The 26,710-nt window shown below is 60.7% G+C and overlaps 10 protein-coding genes across 10 annotated transcripts; 8 read left to right on the forward strand and 2 right to left on the reverse strand.

The window, feature by feature from the left end:
- Positions 1-228: 228 nt before the first annotated feature.
- On the reverse strand, positions 229-1,485 carry SLS55_003824 (uncharacterized protein; the record flags this gene model as incomplete). Its single annotated transcript, XM_066775288.1, has 2 exons — positions 229-1,188; positions 1,480-1,485. The coding sequence occupies 2 exons, from the start codon at positions 1,483-1,485 to the stop codon at positions 229-231; spliced, it is 966 nt and encodes a 321-aa protein (XP_066635407.1).
- Positions 1,486-2,406: 921 nt separating this feature from the next.
- On the forward strand, positions 2,407-3,835 carry ERF1 (translation termination factor eRF1; the record flags this gene model as incomplete). The annotated part of the gene is made up of 3 exons (XM_066775289.1): positions 2,407-2,527; positions 2,583-2,632; positions 2,693-3,835. 3 exons carry the CDS (start codon positions 2,407-2,409, stop codon positions 3,833-3,835), a joined length of 1,314 nt encoding a protein of 437 aa, XP_066635408.1.
- Positions 3,836-4,648: 813 nt separating this feature from the next.
- On the forward strand, positions 4,649-6,005 carry PHA2_1 (prephenate dehydratase; the record flags this gene model as incomplete). Its single annotated transcript, XM_066775290.1, has 2 exons — positions 4,649-4,705; positions 4,923-6,005. 2 exons carry the CDS (start codon positions 4,649-4,651, stop codon positions 6,003-6,005), a joined length of 1,140 nt encoding a protein of 379 aa, XP_066635409.1.
- A 1,201-nt stretch (positions 6,006-7,206) lies between these two features.
- Positions 7,207-7,749, forward strand: PHA2_2 (prephenate dehydratase; the record flags this gene model as incomplete). Its single annotated transcript, XM_066775291.1, has 2 exons — positions 7,207-7,211; positions 7,410-7,749. The coding sequence occupies 2 exons, from the start codon at positions 7,207-7,209 to the stop codon at positions 7,747-7,749; spliced, it is 345 nt and encodes a 114-aa protein (XP_066635410.1).
- Positions 7,750-7,927: 178 nt separating this feature from the next.
- SLS55_003828 (uncharacterized protein) lies at positions 7,928-10,144 on the reverse strand (the record flags this gene model as incomplete). Its single annotated transcript, XM_066775292.1, is given in 2 exon segments — positions 7,928-10,117; positions 10,136-10,144. 2 exon segments carry the CDS (start codon positions 10,142-10,144, stop codon positions 7,928-7,930), a joined length of 2,199 nt encoding a protein of 732 aa, XP_066635411.1.
- A 2,386-nt stretch (positions 10,145-12,530) lies between these two features.
- SLS55_003829 (uncharacterized protein) lies at positions 12,531-13,334 on the forward strand (the record flags this gene model as incomplete). Its single annotated transcript, XM_066775293.1, has 2 exons — positions 12,531-12,537; positions 12,619-13,334. 2 exons carry the CDS (start codon positions 12,531-12,533, stop codon positions 13,332-13,334), a joined length of 723 nt encoding a protein of 240 aa, XP_066635412.1.
- A 340-nt stretch (positions 13,335-13,674) lies between these two features.
- SLS55_003830 (uncharacterized protein) lies at positions 13,675-15,215 on the forward strand (the record flags this gene model as incomplete). The annotated part of the gene is given in 2 exon segments (XM_066775294.1): positions 13,675-13,681; positions 13,699-15,215. The coding sequence occupies 2 exon segments, from the start codon at positions 13,675-13,677 to the stop codon at positions 15,213-15,215; spliced, it is 1,524 nt and encodes a 507-aa protein (XP_066635413.1).
- Positions 15,216-16,689: 1,474 nt separating this feature from the next.
- Positions 16,690-18,573, forward strand: HSP60 (chaperonin; the record flags this gene model as incomplete). Its single annotated transcript, XM_066775295.1, has 3 exons — positions 16,690-16,785; positions 16,869-17,010; positions 17,063-18,573. 3 exons carry the CDS (start codon positions 16,690-16,692, stop codon positions 18,571-18,573), a joined length of 1,749 nt encoding a protein of 582 aa, XP_066635414.1.
- A 1,343-nt stretch (positions 18,574-19,916) lies between these two features.
- SLS55_003832 (uncharacterized protein) lies at positions 19,917-20,530 on the forward strand (the record flags this gene model as incomplete). The annotated part of the gene is made up of 3 exons (XM_066775296.1): positions 19,917-19,923; positions 20,102-20,108; positions 20,221-20,530. The coding sequence occupies 3 exons, from the start codon at positions 19,917-19,919 to the stop codon at positions 20,528-20,530; spliced, it is 324 nt and encodes a 107-aa protein (XP_066635415.1).
- A 2,464-nt stretch (positions 20,531-22,994) lies between these two features.
- Positions 22,995-25,307, forward strand: NOP2 (rRNA (cytosine-C5-)-methyltransferase nop2; the record flags this gene model as incomplete). Its single annotated transcript, XM_066775297.1, has 1 exon — positions 22,995-25,307. The coding sequence occupies one exon, from the start codon at positions 22,995-22,997 to the stop codon at positions 25,305-25,307; it is 2,313 nt and encodes a 770-aa protein (XP_066635416.1).
- Positions 25,308-26,710: the final 1,403 nt, after the last annotated feature.

A 26,710-nucleotide genomic window follows, 5' to 3' on the forward strand; every position in this document is an offset into this window, starting at 1 on the left:
GTAAATGTTGGGAAAGACGCTGTGACCGCCCCAAGGTGCTGTGTACTAGTCAGTATCGAAAATATGCAGGAATATTGAGTAACCTTACACATGAGAAGGCCGAAACCGAGCGGAACAGTAGCCCAATGTTCGGGGAACAGGTACGTCGTGGCCGGCTCCTGAAGGGAACCGGGCTGGTGGGGTTTAATTGCTCCATCAATGAAGACGGTAAGGACAACTACGCATTGGTTAGCATTGGCGCAATGGCTTGGCCGCATGATGCTGGCACTTACTGCCCAGACAGCAAAGAATCCCGAGGACACTGGTGAAACTGAGTAAACGAAGAGGGAGGAAATTCAGGGGCACCAAAATGATTCCGCAAACGATTTTCCAGCCCAAAAGGCCAAGGCCCGGAACCAGAGCATCCAAACTATCCGCAAAAAGAACGACAAGAGCCACGCAAGCTGCCAGCAGCTCGATAGTGAACAAGATGGTGACAGCAACGCGCGCACGATGGCCAAATGAAACGTAAGCAAGGTCAGCGAAAGTTATGAGGGAGTTGTCACGGTCAAGACACTTTGCCAGGAGCTTGGCTGTGTATTGTGTTGCGATGGCGGAGAAGAAGAAAAACAGCAGGCCAATGACCCAGCCAGTGTACTTTAACGCCAGCGGCAAACTCAGCAAGCCGATTCCGATGAGCACGTTGACGGAATTGAAGACGGTCTGCGGGAGCGTGGACTGGCCGACAACGACGTTGATGACATGGCCGTCCTCCTCGACCTGCTTCACGAGCAGAGGCTCGCGGTCCTGGTCCGGCTGGGTGGTGCCCTTGAGCTGCTGCTCGTTGAACAACCTCGCTGCTTGACGAATGGCAGCGTCATTGGTGCCCCGAAAGCTGCCATAGCGCGTGCCATAGCTGCTGCCGAACGGCGAGGACAGGGAGGGCTCGATGGAGAAGATGCTCTGGTCGCGGTCGCGGAAGGAACCGCTTCTCGGAGCGTGCAAGTGGTCGTCGTCGAGATCCTCGTCGACGGCAACGGCGTTGTCAGGTGATCCGCGGCCCTCTGCAGAAAGGGCTTCGTGCAGGAGCGATCGCCGCTCGCCGGGAGTGGACTCGATATCGTCGTGCCTCTCGTCGGCGCCCTCGCCTTCGGAGAAGCGGAAAACGCGGCCCTCTATGGGCTGGACCTCGTAGAATCCGGCTGCGCGCTGCCAGCTCCGGGCGAAGTTGTCGATACTGTTCACTCCGCCGACATGTCGGATTGAGTTGAAGCGCATCGACATGGACGATCTGCAGGGCCGGTTAGCGGGCGGTTTTCAGTGTCTTCCCAAACGGTCAAATCACCTTCTCTCGCGCAGCTGGTGCGCGAAGCCGCTGCTTTCGGCGCGCGGCGGGCGGTCGTCATCCTCGGCCCACTGGATGCTGGTGGTGTTGGAGCCGAAAGATGCGCGGTGAGCACCGTCGTACTCGTTCCAATTCGTGGGCTGCTTGCGCGGGACGTTCATTTCCTCCACAAGTCGCGCGGGAAAAGTGCGAAGGAGCTTTCGGACACGCGACCCAGGGCAGCGGCCTGGGTTTAAAAACAGGGCAATCAGGTCGCGACGGGCCTTGGGCCACGGCTAGACTCGGGCGCCGGTAGCGCTTTATCTGCGCGGCAACTAGGGTTGCGACTGACAAGGCAGATATGGTAATTGCGGCACACGTGGTGGAGCAAAGAGGCGCGCGGCACTGGTGGAAAGGCGCAGAAGCGCAGCCCACCGCCGCGGTGCGAGCGCAATGCCGTAACGTCACTACGTGAGCGCGAGGCTACACAGTACACACCACGATCGAAGGGAGCTCGGACGCCACCCACGATAAGTTGCGCGCACGAGTCGTGATGTGCCGTGGGTGGCAAGCAGCAGGGCTGGCGCCACGGCGGGTGACAAAAGAAATTGCCCGCCCGCATCTGCCTTACAATGGATATATTTACGCAGGCAGTGGAATGCAAGGCCCGGACGCAGATGTTGGTTGTGAATTCGCGCATCTACGTCCGGAGCTTGTATTTCGACTACCCATCCCATGCATTATTTATTATGAGTCGTGATGCGCCGTGGGTGGCAAGCAGCAGCAGCAGGGCTGGCTGGGGCTGTTCCGTTCCATGGCGGGCGGCGCAGCCCGGGGGCCGCCTCCGCGCCCATGACGAACGAAAATTGAATTGACTGTGCGTGCGTCAAAACACCTGCTGCCCAGCACCATTGCCAGTCACCGCACCCTTCCTCGTGTCTGACGTCCCTCGCAACGCGCACCCGCCGCCTTCAGCTGCCTGCGGTGCCTGCCTCCGGGCCTGCCCTACTTAAGCCAGCCCCCGCCAGCCCCAGGGCGCGTGCAAACCGCCTCGCAAACCCACCCCTCCCTCACTTGGCACTAAGCCACGCAACGTCGCCATCATGAGCGCCCCTCAGGCGAACGACGCCGAGAAGAACATCGAGATATGGAAGGTCAAGAAGCTCATCAAGCGCCTCGAGGCCGCCCGCGGCAACGGCACCAGCATGATCTCGCTCATCATCCGTACGCAGCCCTGCCCCGCAGCCCGACCGAGCGCATGCTGACTCCCCGCCCAAAGCCCCCAAGGACCAGGTCTCGCGTGCCGCCAAGATGTTGGCTGAAGAATTCGTGAGTCCCCCGCCAGAACTGCGCTCCGCTGCGACGCGCCCACGCTGACTGGCCTGCCAGGGTACCGCCTCCAACATCAAGTCCCGCGTCAACCGTCTCTCCGTCCTGTCCGCCATCACCTCGACCCAGCAGCGCCTGAAGCTCTACTCCAAGGTCCCGCCCAATGGCCTGGTCGTCTACTGCGGTGAAATCATCACCCAGGAAGGCAAGGAGCGCAAGATCAACATCGACTTCGAGCCCTTCAAGCCCATCAACACCTCGCTCTACCTTTGCGACAACAAGTTCCACACCGAGGCGCTGAGCGAGCTGCTGGAGTCGGACCAGAAGTTCGGCTTCATCATCATGGACGGTAACGGCGCCCTGTTCGGTACCCTCAGCGGCAACACGCGTGAAATCGTCCACAAGTTCTCCGTCGACCTGCCCAAGAAGCACGGCCGTGGCGGTCAGTCCGCCCTGCGTTTCGCCCGTCTGCGTGAGGAGAAGCGCCACAACTACGTTCGCAAGGTCGCCGAATTGGCCGTCCAGAACTTCATCACCAACGACAAGGTCAACGTCGCCGGCCTGATTCTCGCCGGTTCCGCCGATTTCAAGAACGACCTGAACGCCTCGGACCTGTTCGACCAGCGTCTCCAGGCCAAGGTCATCAAGGTCGTCGACGTTTCGTACGGTGGTGAGAACGGCTTCAACCAGGCCATCGAACTGGCCTCCGAGACGCTGAGCAACGTCAAGTTCATCCAGGAGAAGAAGCTGATCAACAAGTACTTCGAGGAGATCAGTCAGGACAGCGGCAAGGTTTGCTACGGCATCGAAGATACGCTCAAGGCTCTGGAGCTCGGCGCTTGCGAGGTTCTCATCGTCTACGAGAACTTGGAGGTCACGCGCTGGGTTCTGAAGGATTCGGAGGGCGTCGAGGTCGTTCTGCACACGAACAAGCTCCAGGAGGAGGACCGCTCTCAGTTCTTGGACAAGTCCACGGGTCAGGAGATGGAAATCGTCGACCAGATGCCTTTCCTCGAGTGGCTGGCCGAGAAGTACCGGGACTTCGGTGCCACGCTGGAGTTCGTCTCGGACCGTTCCAGCGAGGGCAACCAGTTCGTCAAGGGTTTCGGTGGTATTGGTGCCATTCTCCGCTACAAGGTCAACTTCGAGCAGCTGGCCGATTACAGTGACGATGACGAGTTCTACGACGGTAATTCTTGGTGAATCCTCGCGGGGAAAACGCAGGCTAACTTGGTGCTAGATTGACGGTTTTGCACCCTCGCAGAGAGCGAGGTAGCAAGTCCAGAGATCGCTACTCCCGGCGCTCTGACGGCTCCTCGCTTCGAGCGTCGTGTCGACGCTCAGGAGCCCCGGGAAGACGGCCACTTCGGCATCCCGGCATACCGCTCCAGGCTGTAAAGGGAGTCTTGAACGAGCCGCAGGAAGATCAACGGCAAGTTTCCCCGTGCTGGTTTCAGGGTCGAGCACAGTTGACAGGGATCCCAGATGGCCGTACGGAGGAGCCAGATGTGCGTGATCTGGGCAGGTCCGCTTGCTGGGAAAAGCCCGACAGAGGCCGGACTCGACTTGAAGGCAAGGCAGCGCGCAGGAGCGCCAAGCCATCCATCCGAGACGAGGCAGAGGCGAGCAGGCCGGAGAATCGCTCTTTTGAATGGCCGATTCGGGGATCTTTTGTGCATTTGCGTTGTGATTTCAGATTGTTGTTAGCAAAAGTCCTACGGGACGGATTCTACGTAGCAATCATTCCGTGCTTTCGTCTGAGCGTGTGCCGAGTGGTGTTGACGTCGAACCGTGGAGCTCGGGCTCACCCACCTATCACAAAAGGCCGATGTCGCTAGCGCCGTTTGCGCCAGAGTTTGGCGACGCGGAGAATGTCAAAGCGCCTCCCCGGAACTACCGTGCTGGAGATGTCATCGCGAAGGGCGCGCGCCTGTAAATTGACGCCCTCCTCTCCCAATCGCTTCTCTCGTGTAGCCCTCCGCCGTGTGCGCGCTCTCTATACCTGAGACGGCCAACATGGCCGAGCAAGAGACGGTCGCATTCCTTGGCCCCAGGGCCTCTTACACGCACCAGGTAAATTCCCAATTCTTTGCCATTCATCAAAACTTTGCTTTCGCCGTGGCTTCCAGAGAGTCCTTTTCCATTTGAAAGTCTATACTAGACATTCTTTCCCCGTCGCTTTCCAAGAAAATTCTCTCAACAAATTTTGCATCCCAGTATCAATGTCATTCGCCGGCCACACTAGAGGAGCCCCCCGTCCCAGCAGCATCTCACTAACCCCCATCGCCAGGCGGCGCTCGACTCGTTCGACGAGACCAAATACAGCTTCCAGCCGGTGGTCAACATCGAAGACGTCTTCGCGGCGGTGCAGGCGTCGAGCGCGGACTACGGCGTCGTGCCCATCGAGAACTCGTCCAACGGCGCCGTCATCTTCACGCTCGACCTCTTCGCCGACCTGAAGGACCGCTACCCGGACATCCTCATCTGCGGCGAGGCCTACGTCCGCATCGAGCACTGCCTGCTCGGCTTCGCGCCGCCGCCCAAGGCCGCCACGCACTTTGTCATCGACGAAACCTTCTCTTCTTCTTCTTCCACTTCTCCGACCACTTTCTCCTCCTCCTCCTCCGCCTCGGCCACACCGCCCTCCACCTCGGGCGTCGCCACGCCCACCCCAGACGCGCCCGCGCCGTCGCACCCCCGCACCAGGCCGCTCGCGGACCTGACCGGCGTCAAGAAGCTGTACTCGCACCCGCAGGCGTGGGGCCAGTGCAAGAACTTCCTCAACGCGCACCTGCGCGGCGTCGAGCGGCAGGACTGCTCGTCGACGTCGCGCGCGGCCGAGCAGGCGGCCCGCGACCCCACCGGCGCCAGCGCCGCCGTCAGCAGCGCGACGGCGGCGAAGCTGCACGGGCTGGACTTCTTGGCGAAGGGCATCAACGACCGCGACGACAACACGACGAGGTTTTTCGTGCTGAGGAGGAGGGCGGGGTGCGAGGGCGAGAGCGAGATGGAGGAGGGGGAGGGGGGGTTCAGGCCGAGGGGGTGGGGGGAGGGAGGGAGTGGTGAGGAAGGTGGTGATGGCGATGGCGATATGGAGGCGTGGAAGAGCCTGGTCGCCTTCACTGTTGATCACAACGATCCCGGCGCGCTGGCCGACTCGCTCGCCGTGTTCAAGCCGTACAGGCTCAACCTGACCAGCATCAACACGCGGCCCAGCGGCGTCGACAAGTGGAACTACATCTTCTTCGTCGAGCTGCGCGGGAGGCGGCTGGCGGGCCGCGACGGCGCCGTCAACGCCGCGCTGAGGGACCTGGGCGCCGTCGCGAGGAATTGGCGGTGGTTGGGCAGCTGGGAGAGCAAGTTGGCTACGTGATCCGATCCCGTCCGTCCCCGTCGTGATGGCGTGAGGATGGGGTGTCACGAGAATCAAAAGAAATTTTTTTTTTTTTTTCGTTCCGTTGTTGCTTCTGGGATTCCTAAAGGAGATGGTCATGCATGTGTTCGGCGGCATACTGAATTGGAACCCGTCGGGGTATGGGGGTGCTGCTGAGCTCGGCAATAGGGCGGAAATAAGAAGACTGACCGCGGGCGGCGGCGGCGTCTTTGCTCGTTCCCCGACCGGCAACTTTCTTGCTTTCCCCGCAAAACCACCTCGCAAGCTACTACTTACGACATGCTAGCCCGCGCAGCGTTGTAGTATTATACCCCTCCCATCCGCAACCCTCTCCCCGGCCCAATTGGCACCCACATGCTATGAATTGATCTCCCACACGCGCAGGAAAGCCGCGAAAAAGGAAAACCCCCCCCCTCCAACAATGTCGACCGCAGCCAAGCTCCTCCTCCTCCGCCCCGCACGCCTCTCCACCTCTTCAGCCAGCAGCAGCAACGTCATTCATCACCGCCGCCTCTCCTCCACCTACGCCCACCTCGCGCACACCCTCCCCGCCCGCCGCCTGCCCCCCATCTACAGCGACCTCACGCCGGGCCCCTCGCACACCCTCGGCATCACGCTCTCCTCCTTCCTGCCCCCCTCCTGGACTTCCGCGAGCGCCACCACCGCGCTCCTCCCCCCCGCCAACGACGCCCTCGGCGCCCCCGCCCTGCCGCCCGCGTCGCCCCGGCTCGAACTGCCGCCCGCCCACCACCTGGTGTATTTCAACCCCGTCATCCCCGCCCACCAGCTGCTGCCCGACGGCACGGATCCCCTGCAGAGCCCTGGCGCGCCGTTCGTGCGGCGCATGTGGGCGGGTGGGTATGTGAGGTTTGCTGGCGGCGGCGGGGCAGGGCCGGTGGTGGTGGATGGGGGGAGGTGGGTTTGTGTTGAGGGGATAAGGGATGTTGCGGTGAAGGGGAGGGAGGGGGAGGAGAAGGTGTTTGTGGGGATCGAGAGGAGGGTTGGGAGGGCGGTGGAGGGGGAGGAGGCGGAGGGGGAGGAGAGGGTGAGGGAAAGGTTGTGGACGGAGAGGGAGGAGGAGTGGGGCGGGGCGAGCTTGGTGGAGAGGAGGAATATCGTCTTCATGCGCGGGAGGACGCCCGAGGAGGCCAGGGTCGAGGTCGAGAGGGCGAGGGGGAAGATGTTGTTTCGTAGGCCCCCTCCCTCCCTTTTGTTCCTTTTCTCTCTTGCTTTTCAGTCCATGTTCGATATTCGGCCAAAGGTTTGGCTTGTATTCGTTACCAACTGCTGACGTTGGAACAACACACACACACACACAGCCCAGCATCCCCCCGACTTCACGCACACCCTCGTGCCCACGCCGTCCCTGCTCTTCCGCTACAGCGCCCTCACCTTCAACGCCCACGCCATCCACCTCGACCCCCACTACTGCCGCACCGTCGAGGGCCACCGCAACCTCCTCTTCCACGGCCCGCTCTCCTTCTCCCTGCTCGCCACCCTCCTGCAGAACAACCTCCCCCCCGGTCGCCGCATCGCCCAGCTCGAGTACCGCAACCTGGCCCCGCTGTACTGCGACGAGCCGGTCAAGCTGTGCGGACGCAAGGCGGACCCGTCGCCCTCGAACGGGAAAAGTGGCGGCAAGGGGGATAAGTACGAGGTTTGGGCGGAGACGCCGGAGGGCGGGTTGGCGGTGAAGGGGACTGCGTATGTGATTGCCGCGTAAAAGCTGGATATGTAAGTAGCGGGGAACGGGGGTGCGGAAATCAAGAGGAGAATCAAATCATACCGCAAGCCTCATGGAAGACAAGAGAAGAAACAAAAAGGAGAAGGAATGGATTGGAAATTCTTATAGAGGACTTGAAACCTGAGTACTGCGAAGTGTTCTCCCGCCCGGATATCTCTCACCTACGCCTCCCGGTTCCAATCCACGCCCCCGCCGCCACCGCCATCGCCGCCCCGAGGACAGCAGCCGTAACAAGAAATGCGCCGTTCGTCGCCGAGAACGGCGGCGCCGCCTTCCTTCTTCTCCCCACCCCCGCATAATCATCATCATCATCATCATCATCATCATCATCATCGCCGCCGCGAAGAACAACAACACCCAGGTCCTCCTTGGCCGCCCACTCCTCCACCAGCCCCCGATAGTCGGCCGGCCCGTACCACTCAAACACCTCCCTCCACAGCGAGGGGAAGAGAGAGGGCAGGAACGAACAGCGCTTCCGCCACCGCGGCAGCCCCAGCTCGCGCAGCAGCAGGTCCATGTACGGCAGCGCGTCGTGCGTGAAGTCGGGGAGCCGGCGCCCGAAGCCGAGCGGGTGCCGCCAGCGGTTCTGGCGCGCGTGCAGGATGGCCTCGTAGGCGATGGTTTCGTCGTCGTCGTCGTCGTCGTCGAGGTGCGGCAGCCTGCCCATGAAGAAGGCGGAGAGCCAGAGGGCCTGGGTCTGCGCCATCAGCGCGGTCGAGGCGGTGCGGGTGCAGCCGATGAAGGCGATGGTGCGGCGGCGGTGCTGCCGGGTGCGCGACGGCGGCACCATGAAGCGGTAGAGGGCGTATGCTCGGGCGAGGGAGCGCACGGGGTCGCCGTCGTCGTCCTCGGCCGTTGCTGCTGCTCTCTCCGCGACGATGGCGGCCCGCACTTCGGCGCGCTGCGCGGCGAGGTGGTGCGGAGGGCACGTCGCGGGCGGCGGCTGGTCGCGCAGGCGCGGCAGCGCGGACAGGATCTCGTCGTCGGCGCGGGAGACGAGGGCGGCAGCGGCTTTGCGGGCGTGGGCGGCGTCGTCGTCCGGGTCGTAGGCGTGCGGCAGGCCCAGCTCGGCCGCGATATCACCACCACCGTCGCCATCAACGAAGCGGATGCTCGGCTCGTGCCTCCACCCCGTGCAGCACACCAGGGCGCCGACCCCCGCGATCTCCTCGCCGTTCGACAACCTCACCACGCCGCCCGGCCCCAGCCGCTCCACATCCGCCACATGCACCCGCACCCTCCCCTGCCTCACATACTCCAACAACCCCGGCTCGCCGTAGTTCAACAGCCCCCGCCCCGTCCCGATCCAAAACGCATCCCCCCACGGCCTCAACCTCGCCACATCGTCGTCGCCATCGCCATCGCCATACCCATTCCGCTTCTCCAACCCCTCCTGCGCCCGCCGCGCCGCGTCGACACCCACCCCGCGCCCCCACGCCGTCCGGTTGAGCACCCGGCGCACCACGCCGAAACCGTCGGCCGCGCCCCAGATGCACGGGCTCGCGAGCCAGGTGTGGAACCGCGTCGTGATGAGCTCCTCGACGAGGGTACTGCCGTTTTGGGCGGACGTGCGCGCCGGCGCCATCCAGCAGGGTCCGTGGCCGGAGGCGCGGAGGATCCAGTGCACGACGGTGGTTGAGGGGTTGGTGGAGGCGCAGATGGCGTGGACGACGTCGCAGGCGGATTTGTTGCCGGAGAGGACGGCGATGGTGGTGGTGGTGGTGGTGTCGGACGACTCTGGGCTCGTGAGGATGGAGGCGGCGTGCCGGCCGAAGTCGCGGCTGTGCAGGAGCGGGGCCGTGAAGGTGGATTGGTTGGCGAAGGTGGGCATGGAGGGGGTGGAGGTCAGGCCGGTGGCGACGACGAGTTTTTTGGCGGCGAGGAGGAGGCGGCGGTGTTCTTGTTGAGGGGCGTTGTTGTCGTCGTCGTTCGTCGTCGTCGTCGTCGTTTGCACGGTGAGCAGCCACCCCGCGGCGCCTTTGTCCTCGGCCTCGCACACCACGGTGTTGAGCCGCGTGCGCCGCGTCAGGTCGAAGGCGGCGGCGTAGTCTTCCAGGTACCGCTGCATCACCTCGCCTCGCATGTGCTCGCCCGCCGAGACGTCGTCGTAGCGGCCGCTCCCCGCCATCGGGAAGTCGCTGTACTCGAAGTGCCCCAGCTGGCTGATCGTGCGCAGGTAAGGGTACAGCCGGTCGCGCGCCCATACGCCGCCGATGCTCGTGCCGGCGTCTAGGATCACGAGGTTTGTCGTTGGGTTGAGCTTCAGATACGTTCGCGCCATGGCTAGCCCGGCGAAGCCTGAGGGTTGGTTTAGTTGGCGGGATTTGGTTGTGGGGTGGATGTGTAGCTGCTTACCGGCGCCGACGATGACCATGTCCGCTTCCTCCATGGTGGGCCAGGGTGGTCCGGAAGCGTATGAAGTTTGGTGGGGGAACGGTGGGTAGCTATGGTGTACGTATTTATGCCGAATAGACTATGGTGACATAATCCGGGGGATATGCATGCCAAGGATAGTAGTTAACGTGCGGAGGTTGTTTTTGCCAGTGATCACCATGTAATGCTTATGGCTTCCGAGAGGTGCCGGTTTCCTTACCGTACGGTCTCAGAGAACCGTGCGAGACATGTTAGTCGGAGACGACTGGCGAGTCAGATGCGAGCCTTAACCTCGGGAAAGCGTAGTGTCGTTTCGAAAGACTGCCACGCATGATTGCTTGAAGCGGCGGTGTATGGGTGGGAGCGACGTTGGCGGCGGCGGCAACGGGGCTCTGACATGACTCGTGCTTTAGCGCTGTGGACATGCCTACGAATGCCCGCGGATTTGGATCCGGACGACGAGACAAATCACTTGAACATGAGGGCCGTGGGAATGGATTGGTTAAGTGGGCTCCCAATCGTCAGTTTCACCAACCATGGCATCGACGGGCCGGTGAAGCGGAAAGGCTCCGCACTTTCGGTAGTTCAATCCGGGACCAGTGCTGTGCTGTGTCAATACCATAAAGGTTACACTTCTGCGCCTGTGAAGAGGATAAGCCATCGGCGGATGTTTCCAGCGCCTCGGAGCATTCTCGTATGCCAGCGAAGAAGTAGCAATCTATAACTGATAGAGATAAAAAAAGGAATTTCAGCTCTGGAAGTTTAGCTAAAAGCCAGATAGTTGGCGGGATGGGAAAGAGTCAAGCAAAGGTGACAATAGGCGCTTGCTGAATTGCATCAAAAAAGCAGATTGAATTTTTCCCCCTCTCAGCCCGAATCGAGATTCCGACATTTCTGAGCAATTGAGATCGGACGTGATATTGGGGTTCCAAGAGAAAGAGTCCGTGTAGGTCAGCATTCGCCGGCGGATGTTTTTCCTGGCCGCGCTAAGCAACGACATCCGTCTGCTTGACTCCATTGATTCGAACGTATGCATAATTCAGTCTCTGTATGGCTCAAAGACCACTACATTCATTCAAGCGGATGCTGATATGAAATATACGCAAAGAAATGGGATATTGTTGCAAGATGTTGTGGCGAGTATGAGCTGAAATTGTGCGCTACGAAGACCCGTCGAGCATACCGCCGGTACGAAGGAAGCGTATCGAAGCCCATGCTCAGAGGTAGTTTGAGATGGCGGCGTTATTCTGGCGCCATCATTCTTTCGTTGCGCAGGTAAGGAAGCGGGCGAGAATGGCGAAGTGTGTTGGCCCGCTGATGGCCATGACCGCGGCTGTATACTATCAGCCAATACAGAGAGACTGTGGCTCGCGCACGAGGTGAAATTGGCCTCACCTATGTCTGAAGGTGACTCGAGGGTGCTGGAACCGTTACGCGGCGGGCTTGCCGCTATGATTTGGCTGGCGCAGACACCTGTGAGCGGGCGCTTGTTCCTTTTCCTACGGGCCTGTCGCGCATACTGAACGGGGGGTATGACGTAGCGCTCGCAGAAGACAGTTTCCCGCTTCGTTTTGCGCGTGGACGCGCGCGCCGCTCGCTCGTCGCGTCCCGCGTCCGATGTTTTGGTGCTGCTTGCGCTTCGCCGACCCTCCTCACCCGAACAACCACCACCGTCTCACTGCGCACTTCCGCTTCGCAGTGTTCCAGCGGGCAACTCACCTTGCGACGACGCGCATCCTACTTCAGAGTAAGTCTTCAGTCCTTCACTTGTCTTCAACAAGGAGCGATCGCGGGCTGCCGCAGCTGAGCGCGTCGAAGCCGTCACGCACCACCGCGTGTCCGGCGTCGCTCACCCGCCGCTGCGCCGCTTGCAGTCTCGCGCTGCATGACTTCACCTTCATCCATCACCTCACCCTGCCCATGTCCATTGGTCTTCCACTGGCAACTCGGTCCGTTGGCGTGGATGCGGTCGCATGCCCGCAGCCTCGACCGACACCCGCAGGCGCACACTTGCCAGCGGCACCCATGCGCACAAATCCCATCGACCCTAGCTAGCCACAAGCAACTCATCACCAACCCTTTAATAGCATTCGTCTCGTTTTTGCGCTTCTTCATCAGCTGACATGATCTTCTCGCAGGCCCCAACCAGGCGATCTCCACCTCGTTCTGTACCCCCATTCTCTGACAGAGATCTCGTTTCGATCGCGACTGTTCGTTTCGATCGCGGCTGCTCGTTTCAATCACTTTGCAGCTGTACCCTCGGTCTCGCGCAAGACTTCCACTGTGGGTCGAGGTAGGGGCAAGATAATATATCGAGAAATACTCCGCCGCATACCGACTCTTGCCTGCTTTCTCGCGCCTAGCCTGTCAAACTTGGAGAAAGCAAGATGGGCCGTGTCAAACAGCCTGGTAAGTGTCCATTCATACGCGAATGTTTGGCATCCTGATCTACCAAGGGCTAACTTCCCGCTGCAGCCCTACGCCATGACTTGGTCACGGCCAATGGTACACGCGAGACTGGTGTCAGCCGTGAGAACAACCGTGTAGACTCAGAGATGGCCGACCAGCTTGAGCATGGTTCCGATATTGACGCCGCGCATGAGCTTGATCCTGACGTGGATGTCGAAGACGCATGGTCCGACGTGGGAGATGACGACATGGATGCGAATGAAGCCGCCTCCGACGCAGACAGCTTCGACTACAACGACGACGACGTCGACGCCGACTTCGAGCTCGACGCCGATGTCGACAGCGAGTACGAGGACGGTCCGGCGAAGAGACGTCGCAACACAACCACCGCCACGCCTAAGAAGGGATCGAGTGGCAAGTCGAACCTTCAGACTCCCAAGAAGGCCAGGGCCACTCCCAAGAAGGCCAAACCCACCCCGGTAAAGCCTGGCAGGGCCTCCGAGCAGCCTTCTGGTGCGAAAATCGTTCGCGCTCTCAAAAAGGCCCAGCGCGACATCGAACGCAGGCGTTCCAGGGGACAGCCGCGTGCCAGGGGCGATCGTGCCCTGCGGTGTCTGCCCTATATTACGAAGAACCGAGCTCCCAAGCGTCAGCTGATCAGGTGGAACGGTACGTCAGACCCAGTGCTTACCCTTTTATGCAAGTATCTGACCTTTCGTAGAGGAGACATACTGCCATACCCTGCTTGCCCTGGCCTGGGCCCTCGAGATCAAGGGCATTGAGATTCCCTGGGAGGAGACCGCTGCTCTTGTGCAGCCAGGCGCCACTGGCGAGGCGTTCAAGCAGGCTTTGGGGAAGCTCCGTGCGAAGAGAGTCAAGGAAGGCCTGCCTGTTCCCCCCATGCGTCCTGGAAAGGATATGTCCCGGCAAGAGTGTGTGGATGAGCTGGCCCGCCTACTGCGCGAATCTCGCGAGGCGCGTGAAGCCAAGAATGCCGGCGAGTCTTCTACTTCCTCTGAGAGTGACGACGGCGAAGAACAGAAGCGACCGACGGTGAGTACACCACGCCTCCCCTTCTTTGATACGCCTAACGGCGCTTCCTTTTTCAGTTCTTTGAGTACGATGAAGAGTCCGAGTACGATGAAGATCCCATGGACTTGGACCTCTCAGACGAGCAGTCAGGAGTGGCGATTGTGGTTGACGACTGCTACTCACCCGAAAAGCGTAACGAGAGATGCGAGAGCTGGGTCGACGACGTTGCTACTAACTCTCTTCTTGAGGTTTCTCTGCAGACCGTCACAGGCCTGGACAAGGACTCCGGCCCACGGCCCTCGTCTGCTGTCAAAGACCACCAAGCTAGAACCGGTGGCCTCGGTACCGATATGGAAGCGCCTGGTGTTGGCTCAGGAGTGACCGACGTGTTGGCCATCCACCCGACGCCTACGCGCCCTCGCAACCGTCCCAGCACGCACGGACGATCTGGCTCACAACTGGCGCAAGCGCAGCAGCAGGAGGCTCCGAGCACTCCGCCCTCTCAGACGAAAGCGTCGTTGCTCCAAGACCACGTGCCTGTTACCCCTCCTTCCAGGCTCCGCACGCCGGAGGAGTGCCCCCCAGCTCCGCGTAGCCGGAGCAATAGCGACCTTCGTGGGCGCCAGTTCAGCCACCTTCGGAAGAGATCGAGCGAGGACGTCGGCATTCCGCCGTCGACACCTGTTTCGAAGCGCCGTCAGCCCGATACCGTGCGCAAGTCGACCTCACGCAGGCCATCGCTCAGCCAGATCCCAGAGAGTGGCCCGGCCAATCCGACCCCGACGCAGCAGCCTGCCAACATGCCCGGCCAAGCTTTTGGCGGACCTCAGGGACAGCCTTTTATCGTGGTTCCGGGAGGAGCTATGATGGCGATGCCGCTGCAGATGCAGCTGCAGCTGGCGCAGGTGTACGGCTATGGGGATGTGCAGACGGGCAACCCGCCCATGCAGCCTGCGTTCATGCCAAACGTGATAAACCCGTTCTCCCTCATGAACCATATGCAGCAGGGTCTCATCAACAACCCTTTCCCGATGGCGGGCCAGCAAGCTCCGGGTCAGCAGATGCTACCTGCTTGGCAGACCAACCCGAGCCAGCAGGCGCAGCCGGGCACCCAGAACACGGAGATCAAGCACGAGGAGTCTGCAGAGTCGCAGACCAACGTCCCTCAGGTGAACACCGGCATCTCCATGCAGAACTTCAGCGCTCGCGACTTCGCCGCTGGCACCCCGCAGCTCAGCCCTGAGCCTGAGCGTCGCATCACCCCCGAACGTCACGTCAGCTCTGAGCGTCACGCCAGCCCCGGGCGCAATGCTGGCCCGGGTAGCGTTTCGTCCGGGCTCGGCGACTCGCTTTGGAACCTGACGACCGGCGGCGACTTCGTCAGCCCCAGAAGTGCTTCGTTCCCGACGAGAGACATCGGCAGCCGCGCGCCGTTCCAAGGCCTGGGCCGCCTGAGCGAAGCGCCGGATGCCGAGCAGACGGGCATCCTTGGTTCGCAGGACACGGCCACGGATTCCTTTGGCCGCTCCACGCAAGATTCTTTCGACAGCGACGTCCAGGGTTCCCGCGTCACGCCTGCGCAGCCGCGTTCGGTTGGTGAAGATGCCGCCTTGAAGGATTCCCAGGACTGAGAATGTCCCCAAAGTGCGAGGATCCAAGGACTTTCCTCTATTTCCTTTTCCTGAATTCGACTTGCTATTGCATGACTGCCGGTAGATGGATTCTACAGGCTCTTTTCTTTACTTACTCAGAAACCACTTTCTTTACTAGTCCATCAGGATGAAGGAGCCGTCACAGCCTGGGATCCATTGGGCCTCTTACGGATGAACAAGACAGACAATCCCCCAACGGACTTCTGCCAGGGTCCAGGACATATTCCGGCACCTTTTCCATGAGATCTTGAGACAAGATCGTTTCTCATGAGCTTTTGTTTCCTTGCACACTAATTGACCGCCATCTCGACAGTACTGGTAGAGCCGCTTCGCCGGGCTGGCAGGAACACGGAAATCCAGCATGGCTTCTTGACTTTTTTCCCCCTAGATATCCTGTTCTCGGTTTGCGCAAGGCCTCATACCCGTCGGCATTTCACCCCAAGCTTCGTTGTGGCAGTGGGACTCGACCAAATCTCTGCTGACACCAGGACGTTTGGCATCCTGCTGGATACACGTGGGTTGGCATGAATGATCTGGCGATGTTGGGTCTTGGGGCTGCGATTGATTCTGATAGACTAAAGAATGATAAACAGCCTCGGCACCAAACGTGACCCACGCGAGCAGAGTGACCTGCGAAGAATCGGTTTTCCGTGGAGACAATTGGTTGCAAAAGATTTTGCCTTGGTCTAACAAGTCTCCACAGAGATGTTACATGGGTAGCTGAAGCTTGTATCTGGACGTTTTCGTGTAACTTTCAGGCACACATCTATGTCTGGATAATGGATTCGACTGCCCGCGAGGAGGAGTGTTCCATCTTCCGTTGGATAGGGGAGGCATGGGGGTAAGTCATCCTTGCGGAGGAAGAGGTTTGATGGGGAAAGCGGTGGAAGCTGGGGACGGGACTGGAGAAGCTGAGAGATGATCCAGAGAATTCTGCGGGCTTCCATTGGATGAAGTCTGTTAGCAAGCCAAAGGTCAATGCGGGTGTGGGGAGGCGAGTTAAGGCCGAGGTAGGCGCCGGGACGGCTCCCGGCCATCGGCGTGAGTAACTCGACGCCGAGGACGAGGTTTGCAGCACCTCAAAGCTGCTGGCTGTCTGGCCAGGACCATGGGTCTTTGTCTGGATGGGCAACCCGTCCACGACGGCGGCGTGGGGCGGTGATCTGGGCGGACGGACGGCAACTTGAAGGCGGGCGTCGGAGTCGCAGCAGCTAGCGCGGATCGCCGACGAAGAAGCTCGGCCCGCACGGACCACCGGCGTCTCTTACAATGTTTCTAGCTGCTTCTGAAGATTTTCCTGCCTTCATCAACACCACGCTTCCTCTCCCGCCGCCATCTCTTCTTCGCCTTGCACCTCTCGTATTTAGCTCGGCGTACTAGGAGCTCCAGGCTTGGGTGTCGTTGTGTGTCCTCTTTCCCGTCTCGCCGCCACATCTCTTCTCCACCATCCACAATGCAGCGCATGATTGCCTCGAGGGCGCGCGCTTCGGCCGCCTCTACTCTGGCTTCGCGGAGCTTCAACCTGACCCAGCAGCGCTTTGCCCACAAGGTACGCTTCCATTGACCCTCTCCGGCCTCTTCCCGCCTCCCCAATGCCGCCGCCGCTCCCGCTGACACAGCCTCGAACAACAGGAGCTCAAGTTCGGCGTTGAAGGCCGCGCCGCTCTGCTCAACGGTGTCGAGACCCTCGCCAAGGCCGTCTCCACCACTCTCGGTCCCAAGGGTCGCAATGTCATCATCGACCAGAGCTACGGCTCGCCCAAGATCACCAAGGGTAAGCTCTCCGACCAATGCGGATACATCGGGCCATTGCTGACGGAGCGCAGACGGTGTGACTGTCGCCAAGTCGATCGTGCTGAAGGACAAGTTCGAGAACCTTGGTGCTCGCCTCATCCAGGATGTCGCCTCCAAGACGAACGAGGTCGCTGGTGACGGCACCACCACCGCCACCGTCCTGGCCCGCGCCATCTTCTCCGAGACCGTCAAGAACGTCGCCGCTGGCTGCAACCCCATGGACCTGAGGAGAGGCATCCAGGCCTCTGTCGAGGCCGTTGTCGAGTACCTGCGCGCCAACAAGAGGGATGTCACCACCAGCGAGGAGATCTCCCAGGTCGCCACCATCTCCGCCAACGGCGACACCCACATTGGCCAGCTCCTCTCCAACGCCATGGAGAAGGTCGGCAAGGAGGGTGTCATCACCGTCAAGGAGGGCAAGACCATTGAGGACGAGCTCGAGATCACCGAGGGCATGAAGTTCGACCGTGGCTACATCTCGCCCTACTTCATCACCGACCCCAAGGCCCAGAAGGTCGAGTTTGAGAAGCCCCTCATCCTCCTTTCTGAGAAGAAGATCTCGGCCGTCCAGGACATCGTCCCCGCTCTCGAGGCCTCCCAGCAGCTCCGTCGTCCCCTCATCATCATCGCCGAGGACATTGACGGCGAGGCTCTGGCTGTGTGCATCCTGAACAAGCTCCGTGGCCAGCTCCAGGTTGCCGCCGTCAAGGCTCCCGGCTTCGGTGACAACCGCAAGTCCATCCTTGGCGACCTGGGTGTTCTCACCAACGGTACCGTCTTCACCGACGAGCTCGACATCAAGCTCGACCGCCTCACCCCCGACCAGCTCGGTTCCACCGGCTCCATCACCATCACCAAGGAGGACACCGTCATCCTCAACGGTGAGGGCACCAAGGATGCCGTTACTCAGCGTTGCGAGCAGATCCGTGGCGTCATGAACGACCCCACCACCTCCGACTACGAGAAGGAGAAGCTCCAGGAGCGTCTTGCCAAGCTCTCTGGCGGTGTTGCCGTCATCAAGGTTGGCGGCGCCTCCGAGGTCGAGGTCGGCGAGAAGAAGGACCGCATTGTCGACGCCCTGAACGCCACCCGTGCTGCCGTTGAGGAGGGTATCCTCCCCGGTGGTGGTACCGCTCTCCTGAAGGCTGCCTCCAACGCTCTGAACAACGTTCCCTTCGCCAACTTCGACCAGCAGCTCGGTATCTCGATTGTCAAGAACGCCATCACCAAGCCCACGCGCTCCATTGTCGAGAACGCCGGTGCCGAGGGTAGCGTCATCGTTGGCAAGCTCATGGACGAGTTCGGCAAGGACTTCACCAAGGGTTACGACAGCGCCAAGGGCGAGTACGTCGACATGATCCAGGCCGGTATCCTCGACCCCTTCAAGGTCACCAGGACCGCCCTCGTTGACGCCAGCGGCGTTGCCTCGCTGCTCGGCACCACCGAGGTCGCCATTGTCGACGCTCCCGAGGACAAGGCCCCTGCTCCTCCCATGGGTGGCGGCATGGGTGGCATGGGCGGCATGGGCGGTGGCATGTTCTAGACTGCTTCGCCGATGTAAAGGAAAATCGAAACAAAAAAAGAAAAGAAAAAGCGATCTCCGTTCCTCCGTCACCCTGTATACCCGCTGTCTACTACCTCTACCTTTTCGACACTTGTGTTAGTTATTGGCGCCTCATCTCCGCTCTCATAAAACCTCATTGTTTCTGGCTACAAGTGGGCCTGGCGGAGCGAGGAGTTTTTATATTTGTATGATATTGTATCTACACAGCGACGAACGAACAAAAAAAAGTTACAATGAAAGTTGAGTGGCGATGTCAATCAGCAGTGCTTGCAGATGGTGAATGGCGATGTGATAAATCGATTATTGGCATAAGCCGCCCGGAGGTACTGACGCACTCTACGCGAAATCACTGACCACGAATCACAAGTGGCAGGCAGCGATAAATGGGAGGCAGCAGGATTCGGACGGGCGCATGTGGACACGAAGCACAACACACGTCAAATGTAGGCAGCTCCTGTTGCTTCTCTCACGCTCGGCATCGCGACACAACGGTGTTTGGGCTCATATAGTCAACTTTGCTGCCGAGTGGGATGATTCGGGACGCATCGGGCATTGGCGGGTGATGTCATCTGCATAACGTGGGGCTCGCAGGCGGCATCCAGCGCGGGAACAGACGAGCGAGGGCCCTTTCGAAAGCGGGAGACCCTGATCTGATGATTGGCGCTGCTCAGGAGGGGGCAGCCGGTCGACGGGCGGACGCGCCTCAGCAGACGAACACCGAGGGGCAATGGGCGTGGCGCATTGATGCCGCTGAGGCGGGAGGAAGCGACGGCTCCTGTTCCCTGGAAGTGGAAGCGCAGCCTTGATGCCTGAGCACCCGCGACGGCATTTCCACGACAACAGCGCCCGCTTGCCCAGAGGGCGCTAGGCGGCAAGCAAGCACGGCAGCCTGGAGGGAACATGATGCTGGGCGTCGGGCGCGGCAAGCATTGTTTACGACGCGGCCTCGTCCATGGCAGACCAGCGGTGGGTGCTTGGGACGGCACAGGGCTGTCAAGTCAAAGTGGCTCAATCTCCAGTCCCCACTAGCTGGCCGCTCTGTGCCCCTCTACCCAAACAACTTCCTTCCAGCCCGCAACACCTTCTTGCATCCACCACCACCGCATTCCCATTCCCCTCGGCCGCACTCTCCAAAGCGCTTTCGCACGCTCCATTCCTCGCTGTAAGTCGCCCAACCGCCTGCTCGACGCCCGCCCACGCGCATGACGCCACCGCCTAAAGCCCGCCCGCCCGCTGCCCACATGCGCTGACGACGAGCTGACAAGTTTCCTTCCGCCGACAGTCTCCCGTCTCCAACTTCACCACCTCACATAACCTACGCAATGGTAAGTGCCCGTCGCAGTCCCGTCGTCGACGCGGCGATGCTAATTTGCCCCGCGCGCTGCAGGCTTCCTCCGGGTTAGTGATTCCTGCCCCTACCCCTCCCCCTCCCCCTCAACTCGCGCGCCCCCGGCCGCCGCTCGCTATCTATGCAGCCCTGGCCCCGCGCACGCGACGCTCCCGACAGCAGACGCGTCCTGGCTGCTGCCCACGCCGCGCTCATTGATGGCCGCTTGGAGACCAGCCGCCCACCGCTTTTTTTCGCTTCTCGCCGTGCTGACTTTTGCGCCCGCGTGCCGCCTCTAGTGTCTCGGTCTCTCCGGACTGCGTCAGCAAGTTCAACGAGCTTAAGCTGGGCAAGGAGATCAAGTGGATCGTCTACCAGATCGCGGACAACGGAAAGGAGATTGTCATCGAGAAGACCGAGCCCAAGTCCGAGGAGAGCGAGGAGGCGCAGTGGAACGCCTTCCGCGAGTACCTGATCAACTCCAAGACCAAGAACAAGGCGGGCAAGGAGGGCCCCGGCGCGCGGTACGCCGTCTACGATGTCATGTACGACGCGGCCGCCGGCTCCTACGGCGAGGGTCTGAGGTACGTTTGTCTATTTTTTTGCTGAATTTGCCCCACCCTGCCCCGCGTCTCTCTTCCCTTCCGAGAGCGCCAACGATTGCTGACAGACCGAAATAGGAACAAGATCACCTTCCTCTCCTGGATCCCCGACAACCTTGCTCCCTGGGTAAGCAGATGTTCAGACGGGTCCTTTCCCATGAAGTGAAATCCGGCGCTAACCATCGCGTGACCCCATGTACAGCCCAAGATGGTTTACTCTTCCTCCAAGGACGCCATCAAGCGCGCGCTCACCGGCATCGCCATCGACATCCAGGCCAACGACGAGGCTGACATCGAGTACGAGTCCATCATCGAGAAGGTTTCCAAGGGCCGCTTCTAAGCTCGCCAAGGAAAAAGTGCCAAAAACGGCCCTTCGTTTCCCTTTTTGACCGGGGAGGACACGGGGGGGGGGGGCCAAATCTTTTTTCTTGATAGCAGCAAAACTGAGCGCAAACACCCCTTGTTTGTTTTTTCTGGAAGCATTCACGAGGCATGCTAGTAGCTAGCGGAGGGCGGCTGGGCGGTGTGTCTGGAGCAGTTGAATACCCTCAGTCGTGGGAAAGATAGTCGCGGGGGGAAGGGAAAGGGCGGCGTGTTGATGTTCCTTTTTCTGCGCAGTCAGTCAGTCATGCTGCTGCTGCTGCTGCTTCGACCCGCGCGCTGCGGCTGCTGCCTGCCTGCCTGATAGCACACAAGTTTTTGGGATGATAGAAGGAAAATGCTTTACTCCGGCAACCTATATGCTCGCTTCGTTTCCTCCGATCTCTGTTTGATAATATGTATGCACGTGCTTCGTCGTTTAAGGCTATTCATACTGCTGCATGTATAGGTCCGTCTCGAGTACCCAGTGGGGCTACTGCTGTTGCTGCACCAGCATAGCATTCCGTCCCGCAGAGTCTCGAGGAGGGGGGATACACCGAAACAAACACAAATGCATGGATGGAAGCGGAAGCACCACCCATTATATCTATGTATCCCATTACACATATATCCGCTCTTTTTGTTTTTCCTCTTCTTCTTCTTCCTCCCCACACCACCTCCCCGCCGCGGACCATCGACAGACACCGCTCGAACGCACGCAACCTAAGTTCCAAAGAAACACTCTCTCTCCCGTCTCCCGTCGTGTCGTATGCTCACTGACTCCACTCCACCCTTACCTACCTATAATCCAAACAACGGAAAAGCACTCAGTACACACCCTTCTGCTACTGCTTGTGCCGCTACTGCTTCTGCTACTGCTACTGCTTGTGCCGCTGCTCCTGCTTCTGCCGCTGCTCCTGCCCCTACTGCCGCGCCCACGCCTCCCGAAACACCCCCGCCAACCGCTCGCCCTCGGCCTCGTCCTTCAGCCGCTGCACGAGGAAGCCCTTCAGGTCGGCCCAAAAACCATCCGTCTGCGCTATCGCCGCCGCGCCGCCCTCTTCTGGGGTATCGGAACCCACCGGCGGCGCCTCGCCCATTTCGATCTCGGGCTGCGACGGAGCCGCGACAGGCGGACTCGCGAGGCGTTCGGGCGGCGTCGAGATGGCGGGCGTGCCCGTGCTTGTGGGCGTGGTGCCTGTTGCGCCTGCACCGCCGCCGCCGCCGCCGCCGAGCACCATGATGCTGAACTCGACTGCGCCACCATTCGTCGTTCCTGCTGCACCTAAGACGTCCTTGATCGTTTTGGTGTCGTTGACGGGTTTCTTGGCGTAGAGCACTTTGATCTTGCCGGTCGAGAGGTCGCCGCCGGTGGAGGCAGCGTAGGCGGCTTTGAGGTCGTGCATCGAGGTCGTGGCGGGGGAGACGGGCACGGGGAGGGTGTAGGTGGGGAGCGTGGGGGTGGGGCGGGTGGGTTTGAGGGTTACGGTTACGAGGTCGGTTTCGGCGGCGGTGTCCGCGGTGGTGGTGGGTTGGTCGGCGGCGGCAGCGGCGGCGTCCGTAGTGGTGCCAGTGGTGGTGGGTTTGCGCTTGGGTTGGGGCATGCGGGGGAGGATGAACTGGGTGGGGGTGTTAGCATGTGGGGATTGGTTTTCTTGCGGTTGCAGGGCATTGGTGGGTTTGGGAGAGGGGGAAAGGAGGACGTACGGCCGGCTGCGCTGGGTAGCTCTTGGGGTCTACGACATGGTCGCTGGAGAGGCGGGCGGGGCGCGCCTCGAGCGCTGTGAGGAACTGTTTTGCGAAAGACAGTTCCGTCATGGTGAAGGAGGGAGCCGGGGTTTGGTCTGGGTAGGACTGTGGTGGGAAGTTGAGGAAACACAGCGCGCGAGAGCGGGGGAGGAGGAGCTTAGGGTTGGCGCAATTGGGTGATGATGCTATCCTGCCTGGCCTGGCGCGGGACAGACGCTCGAGCGATCGGGGCGGTGAGCGGATTCTGCCGCACCGCACGGACGGCGACCCGGATTTTTTGCGATCTGAAGTCCGCGACGAGGCCAGTCTTCTGCTGTTTCCTCACACTTTTCTCACCTCGGCACCTTTTTCCCACCGCAATCATGGGCCCCAGCCGTCGCATGCAAAAGCAGGGCGTCCCCGCCCCCCTCGACGAGTCTCTCGTCACCCGCAAGCGCAAGGACGCACCCGAAGCCCAGCCAGCCACCCGACACGATGGCAGGCCCAAGAAGCGCAGGACCTCCGGCGAGGGCGCCTCGGTGAAGGCGACGAAAAAAGTCAAGGAGGATGTCAAGCCCAAGGCCAATGGCAAAGCTGCTCCCGCTGTCAAGGAGAAGGCGAAGGCCAACGGCGTGAGCAAAAAATCCAAAAAGGCACCCGAGCCCGAGTCTGAAGACGAGGACGAGGAAATGTGGGAGGACGAGGATGTCACCGGACTGGACGAGCTCATCAACTCCGACGAAATGCCTTCCGACGACGATTTCCTGGACGAGGACTCGGACGACGTCGTCGATTCCGACGAAGATATGCCCGGCAAGCAAGCCATGTGGTCGGAGGATGAGGACGACGACGACGATGCCGAGGAGAGGCTCACGGCCGCCAACATCGAAGGCTTGTCGCGGAGACTTGACATGCAAAGGGCACAGGAGGAGGCCGAGGCGCAGGCGGAATTGGAGGAGGCTGCGTTGCAGACCAACATTGCTGGCGATCGCCCCAAGATTCTGGGCGACGCTGGGAGCGACGATGAGGATGACGAAGGCCCGCACGTTGCGCCTGATCTCCAGCTCCTGCGGACTCGCATCACCGACACCATCCGCCTCCTGAACGATTTCAAGAATCTGGCCGAGCCCGGAAGGTCGAGAGCAGAGTACACGGCTCAGGTGCTCAAGGATATTTGTGCCTACTACGGATACTCCCAGTACATGGCGGACAAGCTGTGGCATCTATTCCCCCCGAGCGAGGCTTTCGCATTCTTCGAGGCCAACGAGACTCCCCGTCCCGTCGTCATCAGGACAAACACTCTCCGCTCCCACCGTCGCCAGCTCGCCCAGGCCCTCATCAACCGTGGCGTAACGCTTGAGCCAGTCGGCAAGTGGTCCAAGGTCGGTCTCCAGATTTTCGAGTCGCAGGTTCCCATTGGTGCCACCCCCGAGTACCTCGCTGGACACTACATTCTGCAAGCCGCTTCCTCCTTCCTGCCCGTCATGGCCCTTGCACCCCAGGAGAACGAGCGCGTTCTCGACATGGCCTCCGCTCCTGGTGGTAAAACAACACACATGGCTGCGCTCATGAAGAACACTGGTTGCATTTTCGCCAACGATGCGAACAAGGACCGTGCGAAGGGTCTGATCGGTAACATCCATCGTCTGGGTGTCAAGAACACCATCGTTTGCCACTACGATGCCATGGAGTTCCCCAGAGTCATTGGCGGTTTCGACCGTGTCCTGCTCGATGCTCCCTGCTCGGGAACTGGTGTCATCGCCAAGGACGCTAGTGTCAAGACCAACAAGACGGAGCTGGACTTCATGCGTCTGCCTCACTTGCAGAAGCAGCTTCTTCTTCACGCCATCGACAGTGTCGACCACGCCTCGAAGACGGGCGGTTACATTGTCTACTCGACGTGTTCGGTCACGGTGGACGAGAACGAGCGGGTGGTGCAGTACGCGCTGGAGAAGCGGCCGAACGTTAAGCTCGTGTCGACCGGCCTCACGTTCGGCAAGGAGGGCTTCGTCAGCTACCAGGGACGTCAGTTCCACGCCAGCCTCAAGGAGACGCGTCGCTACTACCCGCACGCCTACAACGTGGACGGTTTCTTCGTCGCCAAGTTCAAGAAGACTGGCCCGACGCCCGCCAACGCCGTCAGCGCGACGAACGCCAGCACCAAGTCGTACAGGCCCAAGAAGAACGACGAGACCGAGGTCGTGGACAAGACCCCGATCACGACGGATGAGAGCGGCAAGGAGACGGAAGACGAGTTTGGTGGCTGGGACGACGAGGAGGACCAGAAGCTCATCGAGAGGAACATCAAGTCCCAGATGAGGCGGAAGGGCAAGAACCCGAAGGCGATGTTGAGTAAGAAGACGAACAAGGGGAGTGAGAAGTCATCCGAAGAGGGAGAGAAGGCAGAGAAGCAGGCGGAGGTGAGCGAGGGCACAAAGGAGGAGGCGAAGGAGGCAAAGAAGGAAGCAAAGGCGGCGAAGAAGGCGGCGAAGGAGGCGAAGAAAGAGGTAAAGGAGGCAAAGAAGGAAGTGGAGGAGGTGAAGGAGAGCAAGGACAAGAGCTCAAAGGGCGACAAGGCGAGCAAAAAGGGAAGCAAGGCATCTGCCAAAACAGGAAATGCAGAGGCAAAACAGGCCAACGGCGAGGACGGGGCCGGGCCGAAGGGCAAGAAAAAGGCGGGGAGGAAGTCGGTGTAGTGTCTCGGCGGATCGTCAGGTGACCGCACATCGCGCTTTGGGAGCAGCTGTATAAATTCTTTGCTTTGGTAGACGCATCTGGGGGCGCTCGCGGAGTTCTATGGGAGGCCGCCGCGGCCCGCAGACATCTGAACGGCCTCAGCCTGCGAAAAATGTCAAGGTTGATTTTAGCTTTCCACAAGCAGTACCCGGCAGTCTGGATAGAAGTCTGGCACAGATCCCTGCCGCATGGGGCAGGGATGGTCGCATCCGAGCGTCTTTTGCTCTCGTGCCGGCGGGGCAGGACGGCTCAACGCAGGCTGTTCCGCCGCGTGGGCGCCTCGTCTCGTCTTTTTGCAGCCCGACACTTCTTTCGACCTGACCGCAAAGATCCCTCGCGCGCCCACCCCTGACCTGCAAGCATCCAGGATCCAGCTGGTCACGACCCGCGCCACCGACGTCAGCAACGCGGCTTCCACAACGGCCTCTCTCCTGCCCGGCGCCGCCAGAAAAAAAAAATAGGTTGAGAAAGGGCCGGGACTGACAGGGATCAGGAGACCAGCTGAGCAACTGCGAAAAAGACCCTGCAGGAGACCAACCGCTTCCCGTCGTGCCGCGCCGCTCGACTCCTCCCCTCCTCTAGCCTTGCGAACCCCCACACGCCCTCACACCCCCCATCCAAAGCACCCTTTGCCAGGAACGGCTACTGCTTCCATCCGTCACCCGCCGCCGGTCTTCCTTCGGAAAGTCCGGCTCCATTCCACGGCCAGAGGGACGCTACCCAGCTGCCCTTTCTCCCTCGTACTCTTGCCGACAACCGCCAGACGCCCGTCTCCATTTCTGCAGCCTCTCCTCTCCGCAGGTTAGGGCCGTTGGGTTCGACGTAGTCCTGAGCCGAGTCAGTCTGAGCCGCGCCGCTGGCCGGACTCCGCCGCGGAGCATCTGACCTCGTCGCTGAAGAAGAGCCGGAAGAGCAACAGTCAATAGCAGCAGCAGCAGCAGCCAACGCAGGCTCCAACAGGCACCGACGCAGACGTGCGCATTGCTCCCGTCGCTGGCTCGCAAGAACGTCGCCATGAGCTCAACAGCGCCAGCACACCCCCCAAGGTATGCTTACGATTGTCCCGCTGAACCCCCTCTACACCATCTAGCATTCAGACCGATGTGAGCGTTGCGCCCCTGCGACAGTCTCCTGTTTCCACCGCTTCACTGTCACACATTCGCCCTACCCGAACCCCCCGCCCTGCCCCTCCACGTTTCAAGCCCCACTTCTTGCGTCATCAACACCTCTCCCCCCTCCAACATCAGCATGAACCTAACGGACGTTGCATACTTACAGAAGCCGGGTGCCCCGTCGGCCGTGGCGCCTTCTATCTGAGGATGTGCCGCTGATACCGGAGAACGCGGTGGACCTCTTCCCGGAG

The sequence above is a fragment of the Diplodia seriata genome (assembly GCF_021436955.1).
Source record: "Diplodia seriata strain FDS-637 chromosome Unknown scaffold_3, whole genome shotgun sequence".
Lineage (NCBI taxonomy): Eukaryota > Fungi > Ascomycota > Dothideomycetes > Botryosphaeriales > Botryosphaeriaceae > Diplodia > Diplodia seriata.